The 15,815-nt window shown below is 41.5% G+C and overlaps 1 protein-coding gene across 1 annotated transcript in view; it reads right to left on the bottom strand.

Annotated features, from left to right (window-relative positions):
* Nucleotides 1-12,783, bottom strand: part of MACO1 (macoilin 1) — a 54,235-nt gene extending 41,452 nt beyond the window's left edge. Inside the window, exon 1 of the mRNA XM_007178688.2 lies at nucleotides 12,505-12,783. Within this exon, the coding sequence (XP_007178750.1) occupies nucleotides 12,505-12,584 (80 nt within the window). The 5' untranslated portion in view covers nucleotides 12,585-12,783. The remainder of the gene's footprint in view (nucleotides 1-12,504) is intronic.
* Nucleotides 12,784-15,815: the final 3,032 nt, after the last annotated feature.

The raw sequence follows: 15,815 nt of genomic DNA, 5'->3' as shown, positions 1-15,815 counted from the left end.
TACATTAAAGAAAAAAACCCTGAAAGATCCCAGCCTTGCTCTAGCTGAGATGTTAATGTGTGCTCCCACTTCCCTTTGGACTTACGTTAAACAGAAACACACCCTGGTAAGCCAGTCAGAACACATATTTAACCACTGTGATATCTCAAAGCAAGGTAAGGACCTGGATTAAAAAATATATTTTTCATATAATCTAAAAGCCCATTCTTCTAATTCATTAGTTGTATCATAGATAACAGAAGCTTTCAGACTCTACCTATTAATAAGCCCCTAATTCTAGGTCTTTAATCTGGTCAGTTCTGCAGCAGGTTAAATTTAGGTATTTTTTTTTAAAGGTTTTCTAAGATATACAGATGGGAAGTACCTAAAATTCACTTTGACTCGGGCAACAGCCTTGCATGGTGTTTTGCAATACAAACATTCCAATACTGCTGATTAAATTAGCTGTCTGAATTTACAACATGAACAATAAAATCAAAACTTTTAATAAATAATTTTGAAATATATTAAAATAAGGTACAAAAAGACTTACATTCTTGGGGGTAAAATTAACAAAAGCAGGATCCAGCACTGAGGATTCTTTCTATGCCCTATAAAGCCACACAGGTAAAAGATGTCAAGAACAGACACATATGACCCTTAATGTTACAGTATCATAATGATACATAATTTGCAACTAGGGTCAATTTCTAATACTAATTTTTGGTAGAACTTCTTTGGGCACGACAATAAGTTTTGATTAAGAGGTTTGCTGTAGAATCAAGGAACCCAAGGCAAACCACAACACAAGCTTGAATCTTTTTTTTTTTTCCCATATATTTCTTTATTTATTTAGAGGCTGCATTTGATCTTCATTGATGTGCGCGGGCTTTCGCTAGCTGCAGCGAGCGGGGGCTACTCTTTGTTGCGGTGCACGGGCTTTCTCACTGCGGTGGCTTCTCTTGTTGCGAAGCATGGGCTCTAGGCGCGTGGGCTTCAGTAGTTGTGGCACGCGGGCTCAGTAGTTGTGGCTCGCAGGCTCTAGAGCACAGGCTCAGTAGTTGTGGCGCACGGGCTTAGTTGCTCCGTGGCCATGTGGGATCTTCCCGGATCAGGGCTCGAACTCATGTCCCCTGCGTTGGCAGGCGGATTCTTAACCACTGTGCCACCAGTGAAGTCCCTAGACAGGGTTTTAAACCCTTAACATTCCAAAATATTTCTTTTAAACCATGACAAAAATATGATTAAATATAAAATATTTTTATATATATAGTTCATAATATGACTTATGGCTAACTTGCTGTTACTTTAATTCTCTGATCCAAAATAAATTTACTAATTACTATAAAATATCTTGAACAAAAATTTAAAGCATAATTGCAACAAAAATATACTTTCCATAATAATATATTGAAAGAAGGGCAGACCAATAATGTCTTCTGATGGTCTGATTAGCTTCTACTCTGGCTGCCAGTGAAATACAGAAGAGATATGCAAACATTAGGCTTAATGGTGGACTCTTTCACAGTGGATATTAACTATGGGATTCTTTTTTCCCATTCCATTCCCAATAGAATTCCCCATTCTATTCCTACCCTTGCCATTTACAACCATTTTTTAAAATTGAATCTACTTAGCAATGCCCTCCATCTATGGATTAATCACCTATGATTAATGAGAAGTAGTATTGAACATTCTTCTTTTTCCATGTAAAGTGCACCTTCTCTCTAGTATCTCTAGCTGCTTGTCACTTAGATCATTTTCTGGAGCTCATATAATTACCACAGGGTGGCCATCAATCCTCAGTATCTGACCTTTTCCCTAGGCAGACTAATAGCCATTTAGTTCACTTGGGCCTCGCCACAGAAATGAGTCTGTGGAACATTTCACTGGCTGTGCTAGTAGTCACCTATCACAATCCCCAGCTTTCCTGTCCTCTCCGTAACAGCAACTGTGAATCCCTTTTACCTTTCAGTATGTAGCATGATACTTCTTGAAACAAAGTGCTTTGTCTCTACTGTTATTGAATACTTCTCCCTATTGGACATCACCTCCAGAATGTTTGCCCAGCCTCTTGTCCAGCTGGTATCCTGCAAAGGCTTATTATATGTAATTACAGTTTTGCTACTCAAAGTGTGGTCCATGGACCAGCAGCATCAGCATCATGTATGAGCTTTTCAGGAAAGCAGTATTTCAGGGCCCACCCCAGGCCTATTTAATCTAAGGCTGTGTATTAACCAGATCCCTAGACCCTTTGTGCATACATTAAAATTTGAGAAGTATTGGTTTATTGTATAAACTTCTCATAGTCATAGAACTTCCACTGAATTCCACAATTTCTCAGAAAGAAGACAACGATCTACTCAGATCATCAGTACTTATCTCCAAACTGTTAGTTGTCCATCCCTCAACTGGGAACATTCGAACTGTTCAGGGTTAATTCTTCCATTTTTCTACATTTCTTTCTGAGTCACAGACAAGATCCTAACCTAAATACAACTTTAACTAAATGAAGCACTTCCATTACTACTTATCCTTCAGCACGCAGCATGAACATCATTTCTTCAAAAAAGGCCTCCCTGACCCCACAGTAAAGACTGTTACCCCATTATATGTTCATACAGCATCCTGTACCACAAGAATATTATAATTAAATAACATTTTGTATAACTAATTGTTTAAATGTAAAGTCCACAAGAAGAACAAAGGAGCTGCCCATTTTGTTCCCTGCTTTATTCTCAATGCCCAGCACAGAACCCTGCACACCAGAGAAACTTAACAAATAGTTGTTGAATGAATGACCTGCCATGCATAAGAATGTTTAGGACCAACAGTAGGGCTTTTATCAAAGCACACACTTACAGTGAAGGTAGAGGGAAAGATGATGCACAGGTGACTAAGAAGGGTGACTGAACAAAGCAACACCAACGAAGATAACAAATACAGCTTCTGCCTGAAGGATTACCATGCACCTGCTCCCAATCTGTTCTCACTATTTTTCCACTAGGAAGAAAGAAATCTTATCAGCCTTGCTCTTCATGCCAGACTATCACTCCATTTAGCCTACCTGCCACTGGTTCTGACTACTGTGGGGGTCCTCAAAGTATCTTCTATTGAGCCTAACATTAAAGAAACCTGCAAAAATGTAAAACCACACCACTCTTCTCATGCATTTATTATTGTTATTTTTATATGAACTAGTAATTATTTAAAATTTTTGTCTTAATTTCTAATCCAGTAAAAATTTTTAGATATAACCCATACAAACCAAAGCTCTTTGGGATTCTCAATCACTTTTAAGAGTATAAAGAGGTCCCAAGACAAAAAATTTGAGGAACGGTGGTCTACAGAAAGTTGTGCATGAGCCTCAAGACTAGAACCACTGCCACGTTCTGCAACCACATCCTTGTGTAAAATCCAGAAAAGGGGAGCAGGCTGAGAAGACCTAAGCTGTTCTGTACTTTTCTTTTCTATTCTGGGCCTCCTGCAGACTGCAAAGAAAGCCATTCTAGAGTCAATCACTCACACACACACACTCATATATACATACACAGCCACTGGAATGACAAATCTAACAGTGTGAAATATGTCCAATTTAAAAAGAAAAAAACCCTAGAATGGAAATCACTAAAAAAGCTTTTAAGAATTGTGTTGTATAGTATTTTTCTAAAGTACTATATGACTATTAAGATATCAGGAACAAGTACTGTAACCTAATGCAACTGGAAAGTTTAAAGTTTTAGAATTTCTGCTTCAAAAACACTGTTAATAGTGTGGACTCTATGGGGTTTGGGATTAAAAGAGGTAAAGAAGACATCAGGAGAAAGAAGACAACCCACAGGCCCTAAAAAATTGTGTTAACATTGTACAAACATTAGAAATTCATTTTATAAATGAATCAAGTATTATGCTTCATATCTTTAATAGTAATAATCATCTACCTAATCATACCTTATGTTTATATCGCACTTGTGTAACTCTTCCAAAAGCTTTCATATTATCTCATTTTATCCTTACAACTATGACATAAGAAAGGCAGTTATTATCATTTTATAGGAAAGAAACCTGAGGAACAGGGAACTAACAGGCTGCAGGACACTGTTGAAAGAGCACAGGAATGGGAGTCAGGAGACTGCAGAGAACAGAGTGAATTCTACATGCACTGCTGTGTTGCTGCTAAAAAATTATAAATAAATTTCTACGCAAAGAAATGGACACAAGATTAAATAAGGAGAAAAACCAAGAAACTTTTGTGTAAAACAGAATTCTATTTTTGTTAAGAAAGAAATATATATGTTTGTTTACATGGATCAAAGAAGAAACCATACTTATAAATTACCTAACAGTGCTCATTCCAGAGCAAGAGGACTAAGCCCTTTTATGTTATACTTACACATTGTCATACTGCTTTAATTTTTTATAACAAGCACGTATTACTTTTATTTTCTTAACTCTTCATTTTGAAATAGTTTTAGACTTACAGAAAAGCTGCCAAAATAATACAAAGAACTCCCTTATATCTTTCCACCAGATTTCACAAATGATAAAACATTTTATCAAGTTTCTATCATTCTCCCCCTATATATGTGTACATAGTTTTTTTCCTGAACTATTTGAAAATAATTTGCAGACATAATGTTCCCTTACTCCCTAATTTCTTGAAAACAAGAATATTTTCTTATATAACCACAGCACAATTATCAAAATCAGGAAATTAACACTGATACAGTACTATTATCTGATCTACAGAAGTTATTCAAATTTCAGTAATGAACTCACTAATGTCCTTTATAGCAACAGATAGATAGACTGATCCATTGATCAATCAATCCCAGTCCAGAATCACATTTTGCATCGTTGTCACATCTATATTGGATTATTTAATGGAAAAGAGAGTCTCATTTTGTGAAGGAAAAAAGATTAATGGCCTTGCACAAGACACTCCTGGTACCTGTTGCTTCACCTGAAAAATGAAGATAATGACACCTGTCCTTCATGTAGTAGAGAGTTTGAGAGGACCATAAGAGTTATTACACATAAACACCATTCAGAAAGGGTGAAGTAGCACAAAAAGTAAAACAAAAAGAGGACAGACTTTGGGGTAAGGCAGATAGAGGTCTCTATCAAGTGGTGAAACCTCCTGTAATCCCAGTTTCCTCACCTGTGAAACTGAAGCTAATATCCTTACTGGAACTAAATAACAGAATGAAGGTAAAATTATAATAGTAACAGCAAACAACTTTTTGAGCAGCTCTGTCTGTGTCAGGCACTATGTTAAGTATTTTACGTGATTTATCTCAATTATCCTTATAACAATCCTATAAAGTAGGTAATATTATTTACTATCTTCATTTTACAGATGAGAAAACTGAGGGTTAAAGCAGGTAGATGACTTGTTCAAGATCAAATAACTAGTGTCGGGGACATTAATTGAACACAAGTTCATATGATGTTAAAGCCCACATGCTTATCCATCACACTGGACTTTCTCATCTCTTACTAAATGTTTGATAAATATTATTTCCCATCTTTATATCCCTTTGTGTATACATATTCAAGTTACATAATTCTTTTTTTAAAATAAATTTATTTATTTATTTTATTTTTGGCTGCGTTGGGTCCTTGTTGCTGCGCGCGGGCTTTCTCTAGCTGTGGTGAGCAGGGGCTACTCTTCGTTGTGGTGCGCGGGCTTCTCATTGCGGTGGCTTCTCTTGTTGCAGAGCATGTGCTCTAGGCACGTGGGCTTCAGTAGCTGTGGCTTGCGGGCTCTAGAGCTCAGGCTCAGTAGTTGCGGTGCTCGGGCTTAGTTGCTCCGCAGCATGTGGGATCTTCCCGGACCAGGGATAGAACCCGTGTCCCCTACACTGGCAGGTGGATTCTTAACCACTGCGCCACCAGGGAAGCCCCCAAGTTACATAATTCTTTAATTCTCCAAGAGAACCAAGTTTTTAAAAAATGAGCAGATGTGCTTTATGAAAGAATAAACACTCAGTACCTTAATTCATAAACTATGAATTTGTAAACACACTATGAAGCTCTGCAGAAAAAGACGTTAAAAAGTCAAATGCTCTTTACAGAAATAGCTATGGCACAAAAGATGGGACCATTCAAGACTGCTTTCCAACAATATTCATACTCATAGAATGGTCATTGTAAAAGAGAAACATGTAATTTAAAAATAAAAAGACAACTCATTTTTTAAAAAGCCAAAAACACAATGAACCATGAGGTATAGTTTGTCAAGTCTAGAAAAAGACAAGAAAATAATACTTACTACACCTGAGACAGAAGACTCCAGCCTTAGTATTTCTCTCATCTGAGACAGGAGTTTTTGTTTGACCATGAACATGGCCCCCATTTTCTCCAGAGCTCGTGACCTCACTACAAGATGGCAAAGTACTGACTTCAGTACTGAGCAGCTTATTTGGTTTTTAAAAGTGTTTTGAAGATGAGCAAAGTAATAATATAATTTAAAAACAGAACGAGATTATTTCTAGCCACCTCCCCTGTTCTGGGTAGGAAACAGATCCCAAACAGCCTTAATGAGTCAGTGATCTCTATGGATAGACCTGAAGTGGACTAGGTGCACCATTTCAATCCACTAAATGCAAAACCTCTAAAACAGAAATGGCAACAGAGGAGATGGAGTGAGGGATAAATTACTTCTGATGTTATAACCCCGTGAGTCAATGTGAGCATATCATCCTTAAGGCAGCAGAGGAAAAAATACAAAGGAATGAAAGCCAGTGCTATGAAGGGGCTTCAAAGTCTGGGGATGACAGGCATCTGAGAAGGTTGATGAGCTGAGGCCAATTTGATGTCAGTTAAATTAAATGCCAAAGTAAAGATAGAAAGCCTCAAAGAATATACTTTAACAGCTGATTACATTTTTTAAAGTTTCCATTACCAGCATGCATATGCCTGAAGGTGAGAGACCTTGAGGAAATAGTCACTCCTCAGGTATTTGAAGAAATCCACGATGGGGAAAAAAAAAAGTCCAGCAGAGGATATGTGTTTCTACTGTTGGTAAGTACCATTCTACTTATGCAGCTTGTTGAGCAGAGAACTTATTTTTCTTCTGGACTTATTTCTTGAAAACTATCCAAGTAAAATAATTACACCCAAATCTGGGAAGCCTAGAGAATAAAGTAAAAACTATATTTGAAGAGCACACTAAATTTCATGAAGAAAAGTAATCCAATTATAGTATTTCACTTTGATCTCAACTAAGTTTATAAAATTTCTATCTGACCCTCCAGACTCCACAAGATACGTGTTATATCTCGTTATAGCCCCTTAAGTATATCATCTGGATGGTAGCCTAGAAAATGACAAAACAAAACACACATACATACACATAAAACCCCAAAGGGTTAATATGGAGGAAATCTGGGAGAAATGGCCAAAGAAAAAGACTCTGGAAATAAAAGTGCTTACAGAACATGGATTGGGTCTACAATATATAGGTATATAGCAAGAAAGTGAAAATAATAAGCTATTAAGTCTACCATTAAAATCAGTCTCCAAATCTAGTGAGGTTCAAGAAAAGCCACGAGGTATCAATGTGAAGAAAAAGGAGAGTATCATTAACAGAACAGGAAGTTTTTAAGCCAATAATCTGGAATAGATCACATTCCCTCCTTTCCCTGCCTCAACACACAGCAGCAACTTAAAGGGATTTTCAAAACATCTAATGAAATGAAACTGCCAAGAATGCTCAGACGAGAAGAATCATAAATGAAAACTGGAAGAAAGTACTTTTTTTTTTAAGGTGGTATACTACTAGCAAAAATTAAGTACAAAATTCCAGTGTGGCAGATTTGTTTCAATGTATTTCACGGAAACTACAAATACAAGGGTTTAGCTGAACACCTCACTAGAGGTGAGTGAAAACATTTCAATTTCTAATTTCTCCATTGTACTTACCCCCCTCCCCAATACCTCTCTAAAACAATATTGCATTTATCACTTTTATGTCAAGTCCAGCATAGCTGAAGTTAAGGCCTACCAAGATTACCAAAATGCTTTTAGGCTGTGAGGTTGCAACACTGGTATCTGGGGTTTCAGTTGCAGAACACATGTACACTCAAGGCAGCCAAGGGTCATGCCAGCCTCCAGTGGCTTTAGTAAGCATAGCCCAAAGGAGTCTAAAACCAGGCTTAGGAAACATCATTAAGGTGGGCAGGAAAAGCAGAGAAGTGAAATCTCTGGAGATCAGATTATTTAGACAAGGGTCTGAAAAAGGAGATTAGGAAGCTGAGAAGTATGTAAACTTTGACCATTTAGAAAGTCAAAGGCCAGAAAACTCCTCTCTGAAATAAGGATGGGAAAAGGTACTGTATATACCAGGAAGTCTTGAGTCCTAAAATGTAAAAGTCAGGTACAGTACTACACTGCTTAAACTTCAGGCAACATACTACAAGGAGAACCCAGCACACCATGACAGGAAGTATCCATAAATCCACCAGTGAAGGAGTGCTTCCTTCAACCACCAGTAACAAAGCTATAAAATAATTTCCTGAAGCTTAAAACACCTGCCTTACTTAAAATTCTTATATTACTTACTTGGGTAAGGAACAATTTTAACTGCAGAGACTTTAAACATAAATGTTTCTGCCTCTGTCTTCTACTCACCACACCTTATCTCCTCATCTTCCTATTATAAAATCATTAATTCTCAGAGGGGAGTAGGGAGCCTGGCAAGATGAAAGGTGAATGAACCACCCGGAATTCCCTTAAGCCTCTTAAAATCTACACAGCACTCCAACCCCACTTCACCTGGAGAATCAGTGCATGGAGTAATGAGATATTACTTTTGGGAGCGTCTGGTGCGTGTGTGAAGGCAGACACAGGGAGAGAGTCACTGCCCTAAAACCCGAGGACCTCTGAAATGTTATAGTTAGGTAGAGTTATTCATTTTACTTTCTCTTATTAATAACTATTTTTCATAATTTCCAAAGTACTCTCATACCTATTTCATTTGAGTTAGAAAATACATATTCCCTCACATAGTGGCAACTGTGTACTTCATCATAAAATAGTACAGGGCAAAATTGTTAATGCATCAGGTGAACCACTAAAACAGCAAGCGAAAATTTAATTCAACTAAAATATTTTTACTTGAACAGAACTCAAAGTTCTTTGGAACCTCAAAACCACTGTACAAATTTAAGAGGGCATTATTATGGCCTCCTAGACTGTAAACTCCTGGAAGACAAGGAACCATGTCATATCTTGTATCCTCCATAATTACCAAAACAACGCAGGTTCTTAAATGAATAGAATGGATTGGCTTATATTCATTTATTTACTAATTCACTTGCTCAACATTTACTGAGGACTGAATTCCTATTCTCTGTCAGGCTCTATACTGGCTCAGATTTTTTGAAAATGACATTGATTTTAGCTCATAATAATATAAAAGAAAATAATCACCATTCCTATTTCCTTTCTCTTATTTTTGATGACTAACTTGACCAGAATAACGTATTTCTATACATTTCAGTTTTCAAATGATGGGCATATATATAAATGTAGGTAATATTAACATAATGTTAAAATCCATTTTCCATCTACCTTGCCCCTGAAACAGAATTCTACCACAGCCATTATAATGACAATAATGATATCATTTGACAATCACCTCAGTCACAGTTGCTGGATTGGAGCCCATGATTAAAAGCATCTCAGCAACAGGATTTTTTTCAGCAAGACCAAGCAGAAACTGACCCCTTGTTTTGACTACTCAACTTTTGTTTGATAGTTGTACCAAACTTTATGGTCTTTCCTGACTCCTTAAAAATAAAACAAATATGGTAAACTGCGATAACAACTACATGCTAAATAATGTTTGCATGATAGAATTTACAGAGTTTCACAAACTGTACATTATTTTCTCTCAGTCCTCAAAACTCACTCGACAGGTGAGAGAACAGGGGCTCAAAGCGGTGGATGCCCTGCCTATCCCACATGGCAGAGCTGGGACACTGAGTCTGAACCTAGGTCTCCTGACACTCCCAGTCCAGCGCTCTCTTCACCACAGCTGCCTCCTTGCTACGCCAAGCTCAGAGAGCTGTGCAGACTGAGAACATGAAAATAATAAGTCCATGAAAAGTTATGCTGTGAAACAGTAGGTAGTGGTTATCAAAACTGTCAACACAGCCTGAGAAAAAAACAAAGCTCTCTATTTAGTGAGACAAAAATTGGCCAGACATTGAGAAACAAAATGGGCAATGGTGTGAAAAACAATTTAGTGTAGACTTAAATGTGATGATTAACAGAAATTTGATACTCACAAATCCTCAGACACCTAATTTGTAACTAGCCCACTCATTCTGTCTGCTTTAGAAATAACTGGAAATTTTCTAAATCTTTTTAAAAACAAAATTGCAAAAAAAAAAAACCCAACACTATGGTCTTGTTCTTCAGACCATAATACTCCACAATACTCCATAATATAAACTAAGAAACAGATAAGTGAATTGAAACGCTCATGTGATATATGATGCTCCAAGAGAAAATAAAGTAGAAATATATGTAAGTTTTTTATTAACTTTTAACTTAAAGAATGCCAAATAGAGAAGAGTAAATATATTTGAGAGCTGAAGTACTGTTGGTTTTTTAAACTTTTACAGATAAAACTCTGAATAACTTGCATAGGGCATTTACTATTAACCTTTAGGGTAAGAAAATTCAAATTCCAGAAGTTCATCAGTAAAATAATAGACCTTCATTAGACAATAAATTCACTTCTTCACATTGATGCACACTGATTGAGTGGTTACTATGGGGCAGGTACTAAACTGGGCATATTTGTTCAAATACCAGAGAAGTTGAAATACAACAGAAAACATGTAAACAATATGGGATTCCCAATCTTCTCACTATAAACAGAAGTACATCATCATATGTTACTGTAAATAGCAGCCATTCAAATGGCACGGTTGTCCTTGCTTTACCAACTCTGTGTAATATGCTTTTTCTATTCTTGTGCCACTATTAATATTAAATTGTTCATATCTTTTTCAATAGTCAGGGGGAAAACCCTTCCTTTATTCAAGAATTATAGTGTGTGTAACTTGAAGAGACCTTTCCCCCACCCATTAAATCTGTAGGAAAAATGGTTTTTGCTTTTACAGTTTTAGTTTAAATGGCCAGGTTTGATTAATTCAGCATGGATTTTGGCCTGTTTTACTCACTGCTGCACCCTTACTAGCTAGAACAGGGCCTGGCACATAGTACATATATTTGTTTAATGAATGAACTCTTCCTATGATCTATGGCTCATTACATAAGGATATATCTAAAAACTTTTTACTTCAACTGACTTCTTAACCCTTTTAAGCTTGAAATAAAAAAAACACCCAGTGTTTACATCGGTCAGCTGCTTGTGGAAAGGAATCATTCTAAATGTGTAAACAGTAGCATGTGCAAGGTGTACAGCTATGCTAAGGCAACTTGGGTGTTATCAGCTACCTCACATATTTCTCTAAGTCCCACAGCTAGAAGAGCTAAACTGTAAAACACCACCAGGACTCAATTAAGCTGATAGGCACATCCTGAGAATTCTCCTTTGTAAACTAATTACTTCTCCTCTGAAATCATTTCTTTATCAAGGCAGGTACCATTCAGAATTAACATTGTGAGAACCAGAAAATAACAGTCCTACACAAATGTTGCTTAGGGAAGCTGGGATTCTCACTAAGTTGCCCCATGAACCTGTTGTCCTTCTACCCCTCAGTCCTGAATTCAATTTCTATTTAAAGGGACACTACTTTGTTTTTGGAGAATTAAAACAAACTAAAAACAACAACAACAACAAACCACGCGAGTTTGGAGAAAAAGCTTTTTAAAGGGGTCGAAGAAAACTATCTGCTTGGAATTGTCAAAATAATGATGCTGAGAAAATGATCATCACTCCTTCTGAGTCTGGAGCGGGGCCACAGGCCATGATTTGGGGGTATCGGCTTCAGCCCTCGGTGCCAAGTTTGAGATCCCATAAAAGAAGTAAAAGGCGAAAGGGGGCAACGTGGCCACCTGCCCAGTCCGCAGAGGGACCGCGGGGCCACTGTCTGCTCCCAACTTTGTCAGCCTTCCCCCGCACCAGTGCATATGGTCTACGCGCCTCCCGACTCAGGCCGGCGACTCCCGGGCCGGAGAGGGCTGGGGGACCAGCGGAGGCCCGTCAGCCCCTAGAGCAGCCCCGAGGGCCCGGCGGCGCGGATGGGGAGGGGGTCACCGCCCCTCCCCCTCGGCGGGACCCGGACAGTCCCAACGGCGGGGCGGCGGCTTCCTCAGCCGGCTCCCGCCGCGCCCTCCCAGCCCGGCCGGCGGCCCTCGCCACGCCCCGCGCCCTCGGGGCGGACCCCGGCGGGCCGCCCGGGGCCCCATGGGCAGCGCTCCTCCGGGGAGCCCCCGGCAAGGGCGTGAGGCCTAGTCGGGGTTACATAACGGGGCTCGGCCCCTCCAGAGACGGCCGGGGGCCGCGGGGCCCGCGCCGGCGGAGGCGGGGGCGCCGCCGCTCACCTGCCGTAGATGCCCTCGGTGATCCGGTTCCGCTTTAGGGGGCGGCGGAGCTTACTGCAGTCGGCGTTCCGCCGCTTCATCCTCCCGCTGGGGGGCCGGGTGCCCGCGCCGCCGCCGCCTCTCACCTCAGCCGCCGCCGCCGCCGGCCCGCCCCGCGTCGGGCCTGGACTCTACCCCTGGGGCCGGTCACACAGACATGGAGCCAGCACCCGGGGGGAGGGGGTGGGACGAGGAGGTGTGGGCTCAGCGCTTCCTCCGCCTTCGGAAACAAAGAAATGACAATTCCGGGGCCCGCCCGCCCCAGCACCAGCCAGCCGCCTGCCCCGCCTCCTCCGCTCCGACGGACGGCCTTCGGGGCCAATCGAAGGCGCCGCTACGCCGCTGCCGGCCAATCCCAGGGCCCGCTGTGGCAAAACGGACTCTAGAACCCGCCTCTTTGAAGGACAGAAGAGTGCGCCAATCATTACGGTGTCTGGGCCCGAGTCCGAGCCTATCAGAAAAGACTTAAATAGAGGCTTATAAATAGGCCCTATAAATATAACATCCTATATTATGCCTTGTTGCGAAGGAACATTTCATTATTACTGGATTGCATTTCATTGTATTATAATCCACATTAGAGCATACGGTGCTGTTTTCATTGTAGGCTATCACTAGCACCCTATGAAATCGCGAGGCCTGGGTTTGCGGCATGTGCGTATCTGGGCTGAACTGTGCTCCAGTCAGTCGCATCATTATGTAAGGGGCTCACAGCACCCTTCTCATACGGGAGGCGCCGGGGGCCTTTCCTGCGGAGTCTGGAATGCTCGACCAAGCCGGCCGCACCTGCCAGCGACGGGGGTACGAATGACAAAGCAAACCGCGCGCGCACACACACACACACCCTGCCAGCTTCCCGCGACGTGGTGACAGCGCGGCGGCCTATCGGAGGAGGCGCGGGGCGGGGCCGCTGCAGTCCTGCCTCCTGGAGGTGGTGTCACAGGGGGCGGGGCCGTGGGTGCGCGCGACGTCGCGCGAGGTTGCACGGGGTGTGTGGGGCGGTGCGGCCCGGGCTCCACGTACGCAGGGCGGGCAAGGCGGCGGGTTTTGCGGGCACCGCGCCTGCTGGACCCGGCGAGCGTCGGCTTCGGGAGCGTCTCTGCCCCCGGGCGGAGGTCTGGAGCTGCGGGGATGCCGGGCCAGCGACCCTTCTCACCTAACATTCCTAGAGCCCCGATTTTGTGCCAAGAACCGTGCTAGGTGCTCTGCATCTATTTGTTCATTTACCCCTGCAAAGTAGGTATGGCAAAATAACAATTAGAAAAGACAACAAAAAAATTTTTTAAGAGTAAGAAAAAGATGAATGTATGCCGAAGAGAAGAATGCATGTCATTAAAGAAAACTGGGGAAATGTAGCACAGTTGGCTGGGTTGGGGGGAACACCCATGGGTCTCATCACCTTAACACAACTACTGTTAACATTCTATATTTTTCCCTTTCTTTCCAGTTTTCCCCCATGGATGATATATTATTACTATTACTGTTGTTTTTATTATTAAGCAGAATAGTGATCATATTAGATATTCAATTTTGTATTCTGTTCTTTGGCTAACAAGCATTTTTACATGCTATAATTAATGCACCCTTCCTAAATATTTCTGATGATTGCAAAATCTCCTGTCAAGTGGCTGTACCAACTTAACCACTCACCAACAGTGGGACAGTTAGATGGTCTTACAGCACATTTTAAAAACTTACAGGAAGCAGATGCCGTCTTGTTTTGTCCTGGGATGCGTGGACCTCTCCCTGCCCTGTGATCACCCCCTGAAATAAAAACCCGCCCCAAGAAGGAACTTGTAATTTACACCAAATGCATAATCCTCAACTGCTGCTCTTTTACTTTATACTGTCACAAATCTTCAAGGATCACCCAGTGCCTGAAAGAGAAAACCCATTCTCTTTATTATGGCATCCAAAGATGGTCACAATGGGGACCCACCCCTATTTTCCAGGCCTCCTCAGGCAAGCAAGCCTTATCTACTCACTGTCCTCAAACCCATTAGTACAACCTTATCTTCCCTCCTTCCTGCCTTTACTCCTACAGAGAGCATCTCTGTCAGTATTGTTTCTAACTAGTGGTTTCTTGGGTGAGGCTTGTCCATCCACCTAGATGAAAAGCTTCTTGGGGATTGGATTCATACCCTGTAGAGATGCAGTTTAGAAAAATGGCAAGAATACCTGCTTTTTCAGACCAGGATTGAAATTCCAGCTTGGCCACTTACTAGCTTGGGCAAGTTACTGAATGTCTCAGAGACTCTCTTTTCACTCAGGTTTGTTTGAAGGCTTACCAGATGATGAACTCTCAGGGCCAGGTATGCAGTAGGTAACAGCAAGTCATTTCTGTTAACAGTATACTTGTTTTTCATCCTTCACCTCTACTCCAGCACGTTGATAAAGTGTCACCGGGCAGCCAAGGATAACATACTCTGTGAGCTCAAAGTTTCACCAAGGCTGCCCATCATTGTGAAATGCTCTGCTTGGAACCACAGAAAAAGACTTCAGTTGCCAGGGCAGGTTGGTTCATGGAGAAAGATACAGGAGGAACCTAAATCAATATGACTGGAGGCTGAAAGGCATAGGTACATGGTGAGGTCATGGCTCCAGACTCCATGGGGTTCGTCGACCTGAATAGCCCTGCTCTCCATGACTGCAAGGTTCCAGATTACCTGGGCCAGGGACTAAGACAGTCAACTCTGTGAGGTTAGGGGCCATATCTGTGGTCTTTTCCACTCCTCACTGGGTCCCTGTTGTCTAGGACAGTGCCACGGCACACTGCAGAATGGGTAGGTGAATAATCCAGAGAAAAGATGAGAGAGGCACTGAGGACACATGCCAGCTTTCTGGAGCTCACTGTCTAGCCTGCAATCAAATAGGTTCCTGACAAGGGCATTCCATGCTGTGGAGAAGTGTGGAGTGGCTGGGCGTTACTGGAGTGTGTGGCTGGGAGTTACTATTGGGCAACGTACTATCTGAGAGCAGAGGAAGGGCAGAGAGAATCCCAGGGTTGGCCCAAGATGATGCAATCTGGAGGTCTGGGTTCCAGTCGCAATTCAGATGTCAACTCACTGGTGTCCAGAGTTGAGTCACCCACCCACCCTGTGCCAAGATCACCTCTGGAGACACTTCAAGCCCTATGTTTAGAAGCAGAACATGTTAGCTCCATTTTACAGATGAGAAAACCGAGGCTCAGAGAAAACAAGGTCATGCAGTTGGTATGGTAAAGGGATTTGGCTTGAGTCACAAGCTGAGCAATATGAAGCCTTGATGCTCTG

This window comes from Balaenoptera acutorostrata, chromosome 1 (genome assembly GCF_949987535.1).
Source record: "Balaenoptera acutorostrata chromosome 1, mBalAcu1.1, whole genome shotgun sequence".
Taxonomy (NCBI): domain Eukaryota; kingdom Metazoa; phylum Chordata; class Mammalia; order Artiodactyla; family Balaenopteridae; genus Balaenoptera; species Balaenoptera acutorostrata.
This window is presented reverse-complemented; position numbering and strand designations above follow the sequence as displayed.